Here is a 14,633-nt window from a genome sequence, read left to right as displayed (position 1 = left end):
AATGGCCTACATGTTTCAGGACCTCCATCCCTTACTCATAGCGATATCGCCCTTTCTCTTTTTTTTCGTATCTGGTGCATTCTGTTATTACTATTTTTATGCTTTTGTGAATAAAGGTTATTTTTTATTGAAATATACCTTCTGTGCTGAAGACTTTTCTGCTATGGTGTTAGACTAAAAAAAAAAAAAAACATTTCAAAGAAAGATTCATAACTGAGGGGCTCTTCATCACAACAGGTAAAAAGAAAATCCTGGATAGAGTAGGTGAACGACCTCTCCACAAGGTCTGTGGTCACTCCTAAATCTGGGACCCAAACTCCAGCCACTTAAAGGATTCAGTTACTGGTGCATATTTTCTAGGATCTACATCACCAAAACAAGAATCTTTGGTGACACACACCATCCATGATTTTTCCTCTTTTATTACTATAACATATACTATACACACACACACTTAAAGTTATATGGAAAATAAAGTACAACTTCTGAATTCTCTGATTTTATTGGTACATAACAAAAACATCTGGTCCTTAGAAGGCCTTAATGACCAATGACGTACATGTACACTATGTGATCAAAAGTATCCGGACACCTGGCTGAAAATGACCTACAAGTTCATGGCGCCCTCCATTGGTAATGCTGGAATTCAATATGGTGTTGGCCCACCCTTAGCCTTCATGACAGCTTCCACTCTTGCAGGCAGTGGGAAGCAAGAAGGTGTTTAAAACATCAATGTAGGCCTGTGTTGTGTTAGTGCCACGCAAAACAACAAGGGGTGTAAGCCTGCTCCATGAAAAACATGACCACACCATAACACCACCACCTCCGAATTTTACTGTTGGCACTACACACGCTGGCAGATGACGTTCATCGGGCATTCGCCATACCCACACCCTGCCATCAGATCGCTACATTGTGTACTGTGATTCGTCACTTCGCTTAACGTTTTTCCACTGTTCAATCATTCAATGCTTATGCTTCTTACACCAAGCAAGGCGTCGTTTGGCATTGACCTGTGTGATGTGTGGCACCCAATCACCTGACCACGTTCGAAGTCCATGAGTTCCGCAGAGCGCCCCATTCTGCTCTCTCATGATGTCTAATGTCTACTGAGGTCGCTGATATGGAGTACCTGGCAGTAGGTGGCAGCACAAATGCACCTAATATGAAAAACGTATGTTTTTGGGGGTGTCTGGATACTTTTGATCACATGTCATTGACTGTGAGGGTCTGTTATATAACAAAAACCTTGCCAAAATGTGGGAGCAGTGTGTGAAAGATAAAGTACACCTTTACAGTTTCCATAACAGTTAAGAGGACAACTAGCAGTCAGGTGCTGCTAACAAAATGCCCTTGATTAATCGATCATAAGCAAGTGTGATGGCCTTTATAAAAGCAGAAGTTTAGGCAGTTTGCTGATCTGGAGCGTTTATCCATATTTGACTACAATGAATAGTACCCAGCTTGGTGGAAACCAAACATAGAATATCAGCATAAACACTTCATATCAGCTGTTGAGACTGGTGATGAAGGATTGATGATTTGGCCTTGTTTTGCAGCCACAGGACCAGGGTACCATGCAGTCATTGACTGGCCACAATTGGTTGATGTAGATTTGCTAGTGTTCTAGGGATCATTGTTTCGATACAACAGTATGGCTGGAAATGAAAAAGAATCAAGGTGTTGCATTATTGCAAAGTCCAGACCTCATCAAAATTGAATTGGTCGACCTTAAGAGAGCTGTACATATACAAATGCCCACACAGCTCATTGACCTAAAGCAATTCTGTAAAGAAGAGTGGGCACAAATGTGCCCACTATGCAAGAGACTGATAATGTTGCTAATGATGGTTCTACAACCTTTTGACTCGCGGGGTGTGCATGGCATGACTTTTCCATTTTGGGTTAATTTATGTTGAATAACAAAATGGCAATTCAATTTTCCATTTTAAGGATATGTGCACCTTTGCAACCATTTTTCTCTAGTGTATCAAAAATGAAAAATGAAGCAACTTTACAGATAGTCGTATAAATCTCCTCGTATTACAGCCACCGCTGCTGTGCAGACTTACAGGTATAGCAAGTAACAAATGTTCAGCTCAAAATAATATTAGCTTAAACCAATGAAAGAATATAGCACGTTAACTCTATGAGCACCATGCTGTACATGTACCGCAGATTCACTACGTTACAATGGTGCATGCTATAGCCGTACTTGTTTCCATGGTAACAGACAACAAACAAATACTTGTGCAGTCTGATCCACTAGCCATGTTACTAGTCATCTGTCTGTTTGTAGTTTGTTACCATGGAGACATGAAGACTATTTGGAATAGTGCTTCCTTTTTCATGGTCGTGTGAATTGTCCTACCCTTGAAGAACCAAAAGTTTTTGTCAGCTCTTCTTCAAATAGATACCAAGGGTGCAAGGTTAATTAAATCAACATGTACCACCAGGGCTCTGGTCATTTTGCGTTGGCACAGTTAGGGTTACTTTTGTATGCTTTGTGATTGACAGCCTGTCTACCAATCAAGTCTGGGGCGGGATCTGGACTCCTCATATACAGGTCATCCGCCCACACATTTGCTGGCTATTGTGACTCTGTCCTTGCTAAGCGCTTCTCCTTAATATTGTATTGCCTTTACTGACTTCTGACCTTTGGCTTTTGTTGTGACTCCCCTTTTGGATTGTGATTTGGTACTGTTTGTCTCACTGGTTTGACTTTGGCTTGCTGACTCCTCTTCTGTGTTGTATTGTCTTGTCCTGTTCTGTGTACACTAATCTAGAGAAGGGACTGTCGGCCAGTTGTCCCTGTCATTAGGACAGTTGTGATAAGTAGGTAGGGACAGGGGCTGGATCAAGTTAAGGACTCACTATCTCTGTCTTTCCCTTCCTCCCAGGTTTCAGCAGTAGCACTAGGGAATTGCTCAAATGGCAATTCCTTAACAGATATATTAATTATTAAGCTAGAAAATAGCAAAAAAGTCACACATTGGCATTTGTATGTTCTCCCCGTGTTTGCATGGATTTCCTCACATACTCCAAAGACATACTGATAGGAAAAAATGTAAATTGTGAACCCTATATGGGGATGACAATCTACACACACAAAAAAAAAATTATACAATACAGGGAAATTGGTGGCGTTTCCGTAGGTATAATTGACATGTTGTGATTTCCAAAAATGTGACACACATAAATACAATGTCCTTGTTATATCAATCAAAATAAAATAAAAAAAATGCCCAATCCGCATCTAGGTGTAGACATTGAATAGGTTTTATATGCTACATAAGCATTCACCATTTTGTTTTATTTCAGGACTATATTTTATATACACCGATCCTTCGAGTTACAATGTAAATTGGTTCCAGGATGACCATTGTAAGTCGAAACCATTGCAACTTTATAAAACAGCTCTGTAAAAAATTAATAATTAGAGATGAGCGAGTAGTGTTCGATCAAGTAGGTGTTCGATCGAATACTACGGTATTCGAGATACTCATACTCGATAGAACACTACTAGCTGTTCGAAGTTTAAGGTTCGATGCAGAACCAGCGTTGATTGGCAGAATACTATACATTGCCAATCAACGCTGGTTCTTCTCTTACCTTTAGAAGTCTTCTCCGTGTAGTGTCCCCGTGGCGTCTTCCGGCTGGAATTCACTCTGCTCAGGCGTCGGGCCAGGCAGAGCCGATTGCGCATGCGCAGTCGGCTCTGCCTAGGCCCCGATGCCTAGGCAGAGTGAATTCCAGCCAGAAGAAGACGCGGGGACGTTGCGCCAGGAGAAGACTGCACGGAGGATCCATCATCATTTATCTAACATAGTTATAGCAAATCCTTACACATAAAAGGCAGGTAAAGGTTCTGGAACCTATGATGGTGCCAGAAGCTTTACCAGGTTCCTGAAAAGTATTCACAGCGCACTCCAAAAATAACACGCCGTGCCACGCTATATTGTAGACAATCTCACTTTACAGAAAAATGACCTGATGTGATGGGACCTCCAGATCAGCATTATATGTTGGGTCACACTAGTCTAGATATTGTATGGGAATATTGTATCCTGAGACCACTGGAACCTGAGGGATTACTTTATGCATGTATTTATTTGTCCCCATTTTTTCAAGGAATATGCGCCATCATGTTTACCAACTTACTTATTTGACAAAGGGGTTGGGACTCTGTTATTCAGAATAACCGCTATACATGTGCCAAATTTTTACAATCTGAATTTGGGAGCATGAACAGCGACACCTTCTATAGTTATGTACATTTCTCATTAACTCTGGTAGTGCCCATTAGTCTATAGTCTGCAAGTGCTGTTGTAGGTTCAAGTCCATGGTGCCTAAGCAATCTGACGTATTATACTTTATCTACTTTTAACCTATATCCAATAACCAGTGAAAAATTATGATCATGCACTTGATTTTCCAGGTGGTGGCTCAGCCTATGCAGATTATACTTTTTCTTTGACATCTGTGTTCAGATCTATTTTAATGATTTCAAAAATCCCATAAAGGACATGGAGCATATGAAGTCCGGCCAGCTGGAAGGCTGAATTCACCACAGGTGTCAATGTTACTTTCAAGACCAGGCCAGAAAAGTGTGCCCCATCTGTCTTTTCTGCTTGAGGTCCTGCTCTCATTACCAATGCAGTTTCCTGCCATGGCATACTAGTAAGCAGAATAAACAACACTTAAAGGGATACGAATAGTCCAAATCAATTTAGAAAATTACAACTTTCTACAAACTAATGAAACCATCTGGTACTAATGTGCTAATAAAAGGAGTTGCCCTTAACCCTTATCATGGTGTCTATCGTAACGATATGTGTAGGAGATACACCATGATAGTACTTAAGGGTTAATCCTGAGTCTAGGGACCTGTTGTAAGGATATGGATTCAGCTAGGCTTGCCTGGTTTCCAAGAGTTTGGGGATGGTTTTCTAGGTGAGTTTGCCTTAAAAATTCACCCCACCGAGAACATAAATAGGCTTAAAACGGCAGACTTTAGTAAATTCATTCATTCCCGATTCGATAAGTAGATGATGAGATATCTGGCACAAATCGACCACTTTACATTGGCAAACTTTTTTTTCTCTTAAAGCAGAATAATGAGATTGGTCTGTCCGTGGGTGAATTATAAGCGGAGACTGGGTAATGTAATTACATCCGCACCTTATTGTAATTTATCGCTCCGCAGTTTATGGGCACAAAGTTGAAATCAACAAAAATAAAAGAATGTCAGCCTGCCGTCACTTCAGACCTCTCGCATTGTTCCCGAATTATTATTTATAGCCTGGGTAATTGGGATTCATTTCCATTTTAGATAAAACAAAAAGCTGATTTTGGAGTGGAATAATATCCTACTGATGTAATTAGCAGCCGAAGACGTGATTGAGCAATTACTAATCATAGCACCGACATAAGCGGCAACAGGCTCTGCAACCTTGGATTAAGCTAGTTCCTTTATCTTTACCTTCATCTTTAGTCCCCTGGATGTAATAAACTAGAACTGATTTATATGATCATGTTTGCAATGAAACAGTACAGATGTGCAGCTTTCCAGCACGTAGCAATCATTCAATGCAAGAATAGCTTATGCCATGAAATAAATTGGTATCAACTTACCAGATCCATTAATATTTTCCTCACATGAGTACCATATCCCAGTGTGAAAGTATCTGAACAGAAACCTGTCGTCCCCCGTCTCCCAGCTGTAGTGAACCACATTGGAATTGCTCTCATTATGACTCTCGTCACCATTGTAGTTGATACAGTTTGTCTTCTTGCCTTTTCCACAGTTTGGCTTAGGCACCCTCTGTGTCCCCTCGCACCAGTACGTTGTGATGAAGGCTGTAGTTGAAAACAAAAGGGCTACTAAGTTCAAACACACAGCAAGCAGGGCTCTGTGTCTTCTCTTTGATTTCCTCATTATTCACCCATGCCCAAATGACATGCAGTTTGAGTACTGATGCAGAAAGCCTTTCAGTCCTGTTTCCTGTCTTCCAAACATATATGCAAATCCACTTTCCAACTAAGCTGCGACAAGGATGAAAAGAACATTTAGCCACCAATATGACACTGCTGTGCAGTTGTAAATATGCTGCAGATAAGAAGCCAAGTCATGCACTCCAGCTACCTAAAGATGTCACAGTGTGCTGATAAGATCATATGTGGTCTGCCTCTCAGGAAGCAGGGATGCTGAGTTAAAATCTGTTAACATGAGCACATGATATTGAGGGGTTTGGAAAGCCTCTAATGGGAGACACCTGCAGGCTGATCGCTTTCATTGTCATTGTAGCCTAGTTAGAATATAAATAAAGAATGAAGTCACACAACGCGCGGCTTGTACCGTCAAATACCGGATTCTGAATAAATATAATGCATTAATAATAACATTTAAAGACTGATCCGGTCACTGCAGATACAATGGACTGTCTGTAAGAAGTGAGATTTATAAATATTGAAGAAAGAATAATTTACAGATAGAATTTCACATACTCATTTGCTAATGTTTTATTTATGATCCAGGGGGTTATTTAGGAGTAATAAGGATGATACTCTCCAAATACCTTTATAGTTCTCTTCAGAATGTTATCACATACTATAGGAAGACCGTTATTACATTGTCTTTCTGCAACGCACAAAATCCAATGTCAGGGGCAGAACTGAGGGATCTGCTATTTTTTCTGCTGAGAACCCTTTGAGTAAGGCAAACGATAAGTGAGGATTAATGATCCATCCACAAGCTTCTGAAAGTAGGCAATGTCTTACAGAGGTAGTTAAAGCAACTGGGGTGGTGGTGGAAGAAAATATAGAGAAATATAGATAAAATATAGAGAAAATATTGGTAAGATAATATTGAGTTTTTTGAGAGTCGGTACCCAAGGAGGTAAGTACCTGGGTGGGCAACACTTAGTATATCAAAGTACAAGCAAGAAAGATTGTATCAATATCTCTGAATTCTAGTGTGACAGGCAGGAACATTAAGTGTATGGGCTTGCCAATTAGAAAGAAGACAATAGCCGATTTTCCTTTATTGTTCCCTAATACAGAGACAGTCAGGAAGTTTCAACAGACAATGAGATAGAAGGGGTACACTGGACAACTATTAGGGTACGTTCACATGTAGGAATTTGCCATGTTTTTGGTGGTGGATTCAGTCCTGAATTTGAAGCAGATTCCTCCCTGAATCTGCCTCCCATTATTTTCAATGTTATGGTCCATTCGCACTGAGTTTTTTGACGAGGAAAAAATCCACTTCAGGAATTAGAAAAAAAATTTTTAAGCAGTTTTTGGAGCATTTTTGGAGGATTTTTAGTTTTTGTTTTTATTTCCTCCGGCACAAGGTATGTACTTTGAAAAAACAAGCGCGTTTTTTTCCAATTCTGCACCAAATTCCACGCCCAAATCCATGACGTGGATTTTCCGCCTCCCATTGATTGCGTTGGTTTTTGCAGGCGGAATCCGGAATTCTATGTGGAGGCGTTCTTTTTCCATGTGGATTCTGACGCGGATTCAGAGTCATAATCAGCGCCCAAAAACTCTTTGTGAATGGATCCTTAGGCAGAGATCACAGCAAGACGCTGAAAAAAATAAGCATCCTATTGACTCTTGCCGCAGATTCTGAGACTCCTTGCGGATTAGGACCACAGTGTGAACGTACCAGAACTGTTTGAGCTACCACAACAATACAAATCAAGGACTGGCTCCCCTAGACCAGATCCCCTAAATACTGTAACTACAAATTCCAGCCTGAGATACAGATACAGAGTGCTTGAATCAAAACCAAAAGACCCCACATTAATAAAATCCTTAAATATAGACCACCTATACCCCTGAGCTAATACACAGCTCAAACTGTCCCTTAATACAGAACCCCACCATAGTCTACTGAATATGGACCATAGATCAGGCTCACCATAATACTGATCCAAGACCAGATGTACCCCAATCACAAATTCCAAACCAGATTATCTTTACATACAGAACCCAGACAAGCCATTGATGGATTCCTCTCTTTGTTCCCGGACTACTCTTTCTTCTAATGCACCACCATACATAACGTCCTGATGCCTCAGCTGTGTCAAAACCTTGGCTGCACTTGACTCCCACTCCAACCTCTCATGAAACCTATTTAATATAATATTGAGACATGCTAGCAAAACCCTTTAAAAACGGCAAAACATACAATCATTGAGTAACCATGCATCGACGCATTTCATATCACACAGACTATGTCCGGCACTTTTACAATACAATGGATGACAAAAGTCCGACTGCTTAGACTTCCACCAATCTACAAGTCACCCTATGGCTCGGGGATACGGATACCTAGGCATGGAGCTCGCGTCTCTAGATGGTAGCCACCTCTAAGTCCTATTTAGAGCGCTCTCTTCTTTTGTCCATTTGTTAGTGTGTGTCTAAGGTCCCTTGAGGAAGCGCTCTGTATATAGTGCAGAAATGTGTAGGATAGGCATTTATTAGTATACATACAGCTAATGCGCTTTATAAGCAATGGGATGTATGCAGAATATTAGATCAGTCACCTGGCTCAGGTCCCATTAGATGATATTAGCATAATAGGCTGTGGTAAACATATAGTGGGGCTTATATGAGGACTCAATGTGGGGATAGTTTATTAGACTATCCCTAACACAGTCTAGTCAAGCTGTCCCCTTGTTAGTCGCCCCTCCTAGGTGTGATTAACATCTTACTCACTTCCTTATATCACACGGGAGATGTCAGTCACTCCCAGGAGGATTTACTAGAAAAGGACTAGGCCGAAGCTGCTTACCACCCACCATGACTACTTGGAGTCATTCACATAAGACTTTTTATGCTTCCAAAGATGTATAACTTCATGCAGTAATCTTTCTGTTGCAGCAGAGGGGCGGCAATGCCAAGGGAAATACCGTATATACTCAAGTATAAGCCGAATTTTTCAGCACCGTTTTTGTGCTGAAAAAGCCCCCCTTGGCTTATACTCGAATCAAGCAGAAAGAAAAAAAAAATATATTTTTTTTTTTGGGAGGGGGGGGGTCTATGATCAGCCGCAATAGTATTGTATAGAATCTCCCATAAAATAGTAAATAGAATACATAGAAAAGTAGGAAATTACTGTGAAACACATACACATTAGGTATCCCTGTGTCTGAAAGTGCCCGGTCTACTGAATATAGGGGATCTGCAGTGCTCCTGTTCCTTCGGGAAGGGGTTAATAGTAGCACAGCAGATACCCTATAGTCAGCCAGGCTGAATTCCAAGTGGGGGAAAAAAAACCCAGTCCTCAAGCTCAGGGAAGGGGCAGACAGACAACCAAAACACCCCCTCCCCTTCCCCAGCATCTACTGCACCCAAAAACTCCGGCCATTTTAATGTTTGAAATTTTTCAGTAGTTGCTGCATTTCCCCCCCTCACTAGGCTTATACTCGAGTCAATAAGATTTCCCAGTTTTTTTGTGGTAAAATTAGGGGCCTCGGCTTATATTCGGGTCGGCTTATACTCGAGTATATACGGTACTTCATCTTGCACATGATGGTGCCAGTTTATGGCAGAAAAAAAAACAACATACAATGACAGGTTCCCCTTAAAGTCTCCCAACCCTTCATTGAACTTTGACATATATAATTTTTCCATTTGTACTCGCTATGTAAGTGGCAATGCTGTCACTGCTGTCTTGGAGTCATTTTGTCAGGTTGATTGTGAAACGTCAAAAGTGTTTTCTATTTAAAGTTAATAGCACAGAAGGTGCTTCAAGTCTCAAAGCCTTAGGCAGGATTCACACGTGCAGTTTTTGGTGCAATTTAGGATGAGTTATAATTCTTCTTAATGTCAGAGATTTGATATGTGATATGATAGTTCTTAACTTCTACTTACCATCTTTAGGGCCTCCTTGCGGCATACGGTACTCTCCCGGTGATATAATGCGCCTGATGTCACCATTATACAGTCATTATATATATACTAGCACCATGATGATGTCTTAACGCTTGGTGTGCCCATATCACTGCTGAGGTCAAATTAGAGGCCTCAGCAGAGAACCCAAAACATATGACATAAAATAAAACATTTATCCATTTAGGGAACAGCAGCTGACTACTGGGATTTTCAGATAGATTCGGCACTAGCTCACATTTTGTGTAACTATTGTATAGTCAGGCGAACAATCTATTCCCAACCCAATCATGCAATGACTTTAATAACACCTTTTGGGTTCGTTCGGACTCCTTTTGCAACCGCATTCTCTGGTACCAATGTAGTTACCCCATGCGAGAACTAGAGGATTGACTTGGCACAAATATTTTTAAGCCTAATGGTAAACCAAACCTTTTTATGTTCATTTAATTGATTTTTTGGTAATTGAATAGTTCAATGTGATTTAAGAATCTTTGTAAAAAATCTTACCAGAGGAAAATGCCTCTATCTCTTCTTATAACCTTTTCCTACTTGCTAAAGTACTCTATTCACTGCCAGATCCAACTTCATTGGCAGCTCACAGAAAGAACAGGTTACATAGAAGTCTATGGAAAAGGGGGAAGGGAGGAGAAGCGCAGTGGGTCAGAACCAAGCAGAAGGAAATGCTGCCACAGGAAACTAAGATTACTAGCAATTTTATAACAATTTTCCAGCAGTATAGATATGAGTAAAGCTCTAGTGAGAGATATACTGTGATCTACTTTAGAGAGTCTCTCTCTTCCTCCTCCCTCCCCCTCTCCATAGACTTCTATGAACTGCAGCTTGTCTCCAAATCTGGCACTGAAATGAGCAGTTTAGCAGGCAGGAGAGGTTCTGATGACAGGAGATATATAATATTTTTCTCTGATAAGATATATTCTAAAGTTTCTTCTATTCACCTGAACTATTCATTTACGAGTGTGTAGAAATGATAGTTAAAAACATGAAATATTTCCAGACTCCAGCAGTCGGCTTGACATTTATTTTAAGTGAAAATTCTCAATGAAAAGGACCTTTTAATTTGTGCAGAAACCTTGAGAGCAGTTACTTGTGCGAGCCAAGGATCGAGGTTTTTTATTGTATTGCAAATTGTGCTTTTATTAGAATATTTTCATTGAACTATACAAGTTGTTAAATACAGAGATATTATTGTGATTGGTCAGTGACTATTGAAGATAAATACTTGCTGTTTGCCCAATATCACTTGTTTTCTTAGTAATATTTTCTATAATATGTAAGCGATTTGATACAACAGTGACATGAGCTCGAGATCGAGTGATAGCTGCAGATGACAGGAGAGCAACTCAAAGTAATCCTCTGGGCTGCCACTGGAGCCGAACAAGTCTCGTGTAGCCCTGGTGCAAAAGGAAAGAATAAGGACAAGACGTATCAAGCTATCATCCGCTCGGGTTTTGTTTTATATTACTATCCAAAAAAGAAATTCTAAGCAAAAAAAGTTCCTTTATGTTATCTTTGCCAGGAGGCGCCGAGATCATCTCCACCGGCTTCCTTCTGCTTCAAGTTTAACATGAATAATAGTCTTGAAAAATGATGGAGGATTCAGACTCGTGTCTCATACCTTCCACATATTGCTCACTGGCCAATCTGGTCGCTACGTTTATAAAACATCAGTTCAGGAATTTTTACATTACCAGTAGAGAAAACTAGGTGGTATTTTAGGCCGGTGCCCCATAAATACCGATGGTTGGAAATGCTGCAGAAAAAACACAATTGTACAGTTCCTGCAGTGTGTGGAATACGCACATCGGACACACTGTGATCTCCAAAACAGTCTTGGTCTTGGAAATCACAATATGTCAATTATACCTATGAAAACGCTGGTGGTTTCCCTATAGGTATAATGAAAGCCAAATGTCCATAGAGGAATCCTCTGCGAACTTTCTGTGAAAACCGCTGCAATGCGTTTTGGCTGATTTTTCCCCTGCAGCACTTTTTTGCTATGTGGGGCCTTAGCCTGAGGTCTGGTTCACATCTGCGTTCGGTATTCCATTCAGGAAGTTCGCTTGACGACCCCCCGAACGGAATACTGAATGCATTAAAAAGCAGTGAGCAACAAAAGCACATGGACCCCATAGAGTATAATGGGGTCCGTGTGTTTTCTGCGAGGTGTCTGCAAAAATCATTCGGAGAGGAAAGTAGTTCATGAAGTACTTTTCTCTCTCTGTATGAATCATGCGGACACCACGTGGAAAACACACAGACCCCATTATACTCTATGGGATTCATGTGCTTTCGTTGCTCACTGCTTTTAATGCGTTCCATATTCCGTTCAAGGGGTCCCTAAGCGGACTCCCTATACAGAATACCGAACGCAGATGTGAACCAGGCCCTAGTCAGTATTTTGTATCACTTTTTGGAAGCCAAACTTGAGTGTTTCAGACATGGACCTGGCGCAAATCTTTTTATTATAGCTCTTGTCTGTTTATTCTCCTCTATTGGCTTTGGCTTGCAAATACTAATAGAAAAATCTAACCACAATAGAGCAGCTGAGGCCCCACATAGTGAAGCGCAGCTAAAAACACTGCATAAAAAAACTCAGCATAAATGTACTGAGTTTTTCTCGTAGCATTTTTCATTGAGCTGTTTCTTTTCCCTGTTTTTCTTCCCCTATTAAATATACTGTATATAGAAAATCCTTGTAGTTTTGAAAACACAGCTTTTACGTGGCTCTTCATTTCTGCAATGTATGGATGAGATTAGTGAAACCTCATTCACTTTGCTGGTACTGTAAACACAGACTTTTTTTTCCTGCAATGTCAATATGATATAATAAGTGATAATTATGATCTAAATACAATTATGGAGTAATCTCTTACCAGACATACAGCAGATGGAGCATACCCCCTGTGCCAGGGATATTACAGTTATGTAGTGTCAGTCTAAAGATGAATTCACAAACTTGGGAGAAAAAAAAGCAAAGAAGACTACTTGATATGTTTGCCATTTTCTATAGTCCTAGGCTTAGATCTTGTACACAGGCCCAGCAGTAAGCTGCCTTGAAGATCACTATAATGAAAATATGGAACCTATGGAACCTGAAATTTGTCCCCAAATAATTAGCTTTTTATCATAAATTAGACGATGTGTAATAGTATACCTCAATAAGTAATTCCGTCATATAATACGCATGTAATACAACTAAAGTGCCTAATAATATTGCTGTATCATGACCACATACTGCTACCGCATAGCAGTGCAGATTTACTGATGAACATGTGCAAGAATTCTGCTAGAAGTCACTCCAAAAACTAGTATACATGCTGAGCACCACATTTATTATTGGATTTAGGCTCAGGCCGCACATTGTGGAGACGCTGCAGAAAAAAAATATATACTGCATTTTATAGTCCCAGCAAAGTGAATGAGATTTTATTGAATCTTTTCTCCACATTACGGATGAAAATAAAAAAAAACCCCAATCAATTCTACTAATCCTTGCAAAAACATTGCGTTTTCCCCCTGAATTTGTTGCATTTTTTTTCCACTCCGTTTTTTCTGCAGTGTTTTAGATGCATTTTCTTATATTGGCCTTAGACTAGGTTCCAAGTCTGAGACTAATCCCAAATTTTATATTTGGGTCGAATGGGGTTCATTGCAAACCAATTTGCCCAAAACAAGTGTCAGTTGTGCACAGGAGTTCTGCAGATTGGATATAGTATATTAAACTTGATGCCTTAAAAGTTACCGTATGTCTCCTCTGATTGGAATCATTCAATTCCTTTTCATCTCCGTGTAAAACTGCAGTTCTTGGTAACATGAGACATTTGCCATCCTAACATGACATAAGGCTATCTGTAGGTAAAGAATTTTTCCTGTATTAACCAGATTCTACCACCAGATGGCACATGAAGCTATGAAAGTTCACCTAATTAATACTCATTTCACTCCTTCAAGCAGACTGTCAGCACAATGACTGCTAAACCTCAGCCTTAGCAATATAACACGGTATATTCAACAACTCCACTGCTATGGATATAAAACACACAACAACACTGTATTGAAATAAAGACGCCCCACACATCTTTCTTCAAGTTTTTTTTTTTTAAAGGTCAAAGTCAAAGTCCACTGAATCCTCAAATAATCCCAAAAAAGTACTGTAATACATTTTTTTAAGGGAAAAACATTACTTTAGATCCATAAATTAATTTAGACCTCGGACCACACCCATAAATTAATTCAGACACCAGATCTCATAATTAATCCGACCCCAGGCCCCAGATTAAAGATGGGTGAACCTCTCAAGATTCATTTCGGTTTGGGTGGCTCAGATCCAAGATTTGTTTTAGGTCAAACAAGTTCAGTACACATCTTAAATTGGCTTAAAACATGGCGAATGCCACTGCCAGGGCTTCTAGGAACGTATCCTAGGGACCTATCTATAAAACAGAAACCTATATATAAAACAGTGTATGACAATGTCAGGGCTCCTAGGAACCTATCTATAAAACATAGTGTATAACACTGTCAGGGCTCCTAGGAACCTATCTATAAAACATAGTGTATAACACTGACAGGGCTACTAGGAACCTATCTATAAAACAGAAACCTATATATAAAACATAGGGTATAGCACTGTCAGGGCTCCTAGGAACCTATGTATAAAACATAGTGTATAACACTGTCAGGGCTCCTAGGAACCTATCTATAAA

General features: G+C 40.0%; 1 protein-coding gene across 1 annotated transcript in view; it reads right to left on the bottom strand.

The window, feature by feature from the left end:
- Positions 1–6,189, bottom strand: part of GSG1L (GSG1 like) — a 105,527-nt gene extending 99,338 nt beyond the window's left edge. Inside the window, exon 1 of the mRNA XM_075286013.1 lies at positions 5,635–6,189. Coding sequence (XP_075142114.1) covers positions 5,635–5,938 — 304 coding nt within the window. The 5' untranslated portion in view covers positions 5,939–6,189. The remainder of the gene's footprint in view (positions 1–5,634) is intronic.
- Positions 6,190–14,633: the final 8,444 nt, after the last annotated feature.

Source organism: Leptodactylus fuscus, chromosome 8 (genome assembly GCF_031893055.1).
Source record: "Leptodactylus fuscus isolate aLepFus1 chromosome 8, aLepFus1.hap2, whole genome shotgun sequence".
Classification (NCBI taxonomy): Eukaryota; Metazoa; Chordata; class Amphibia; order Anura; family Leptodactylidae; genus Leptodactylus; species Leptodactylus fuscus.
This window is presented reverse-complemented; position numbering and strand designations above follow the sequence as displayed.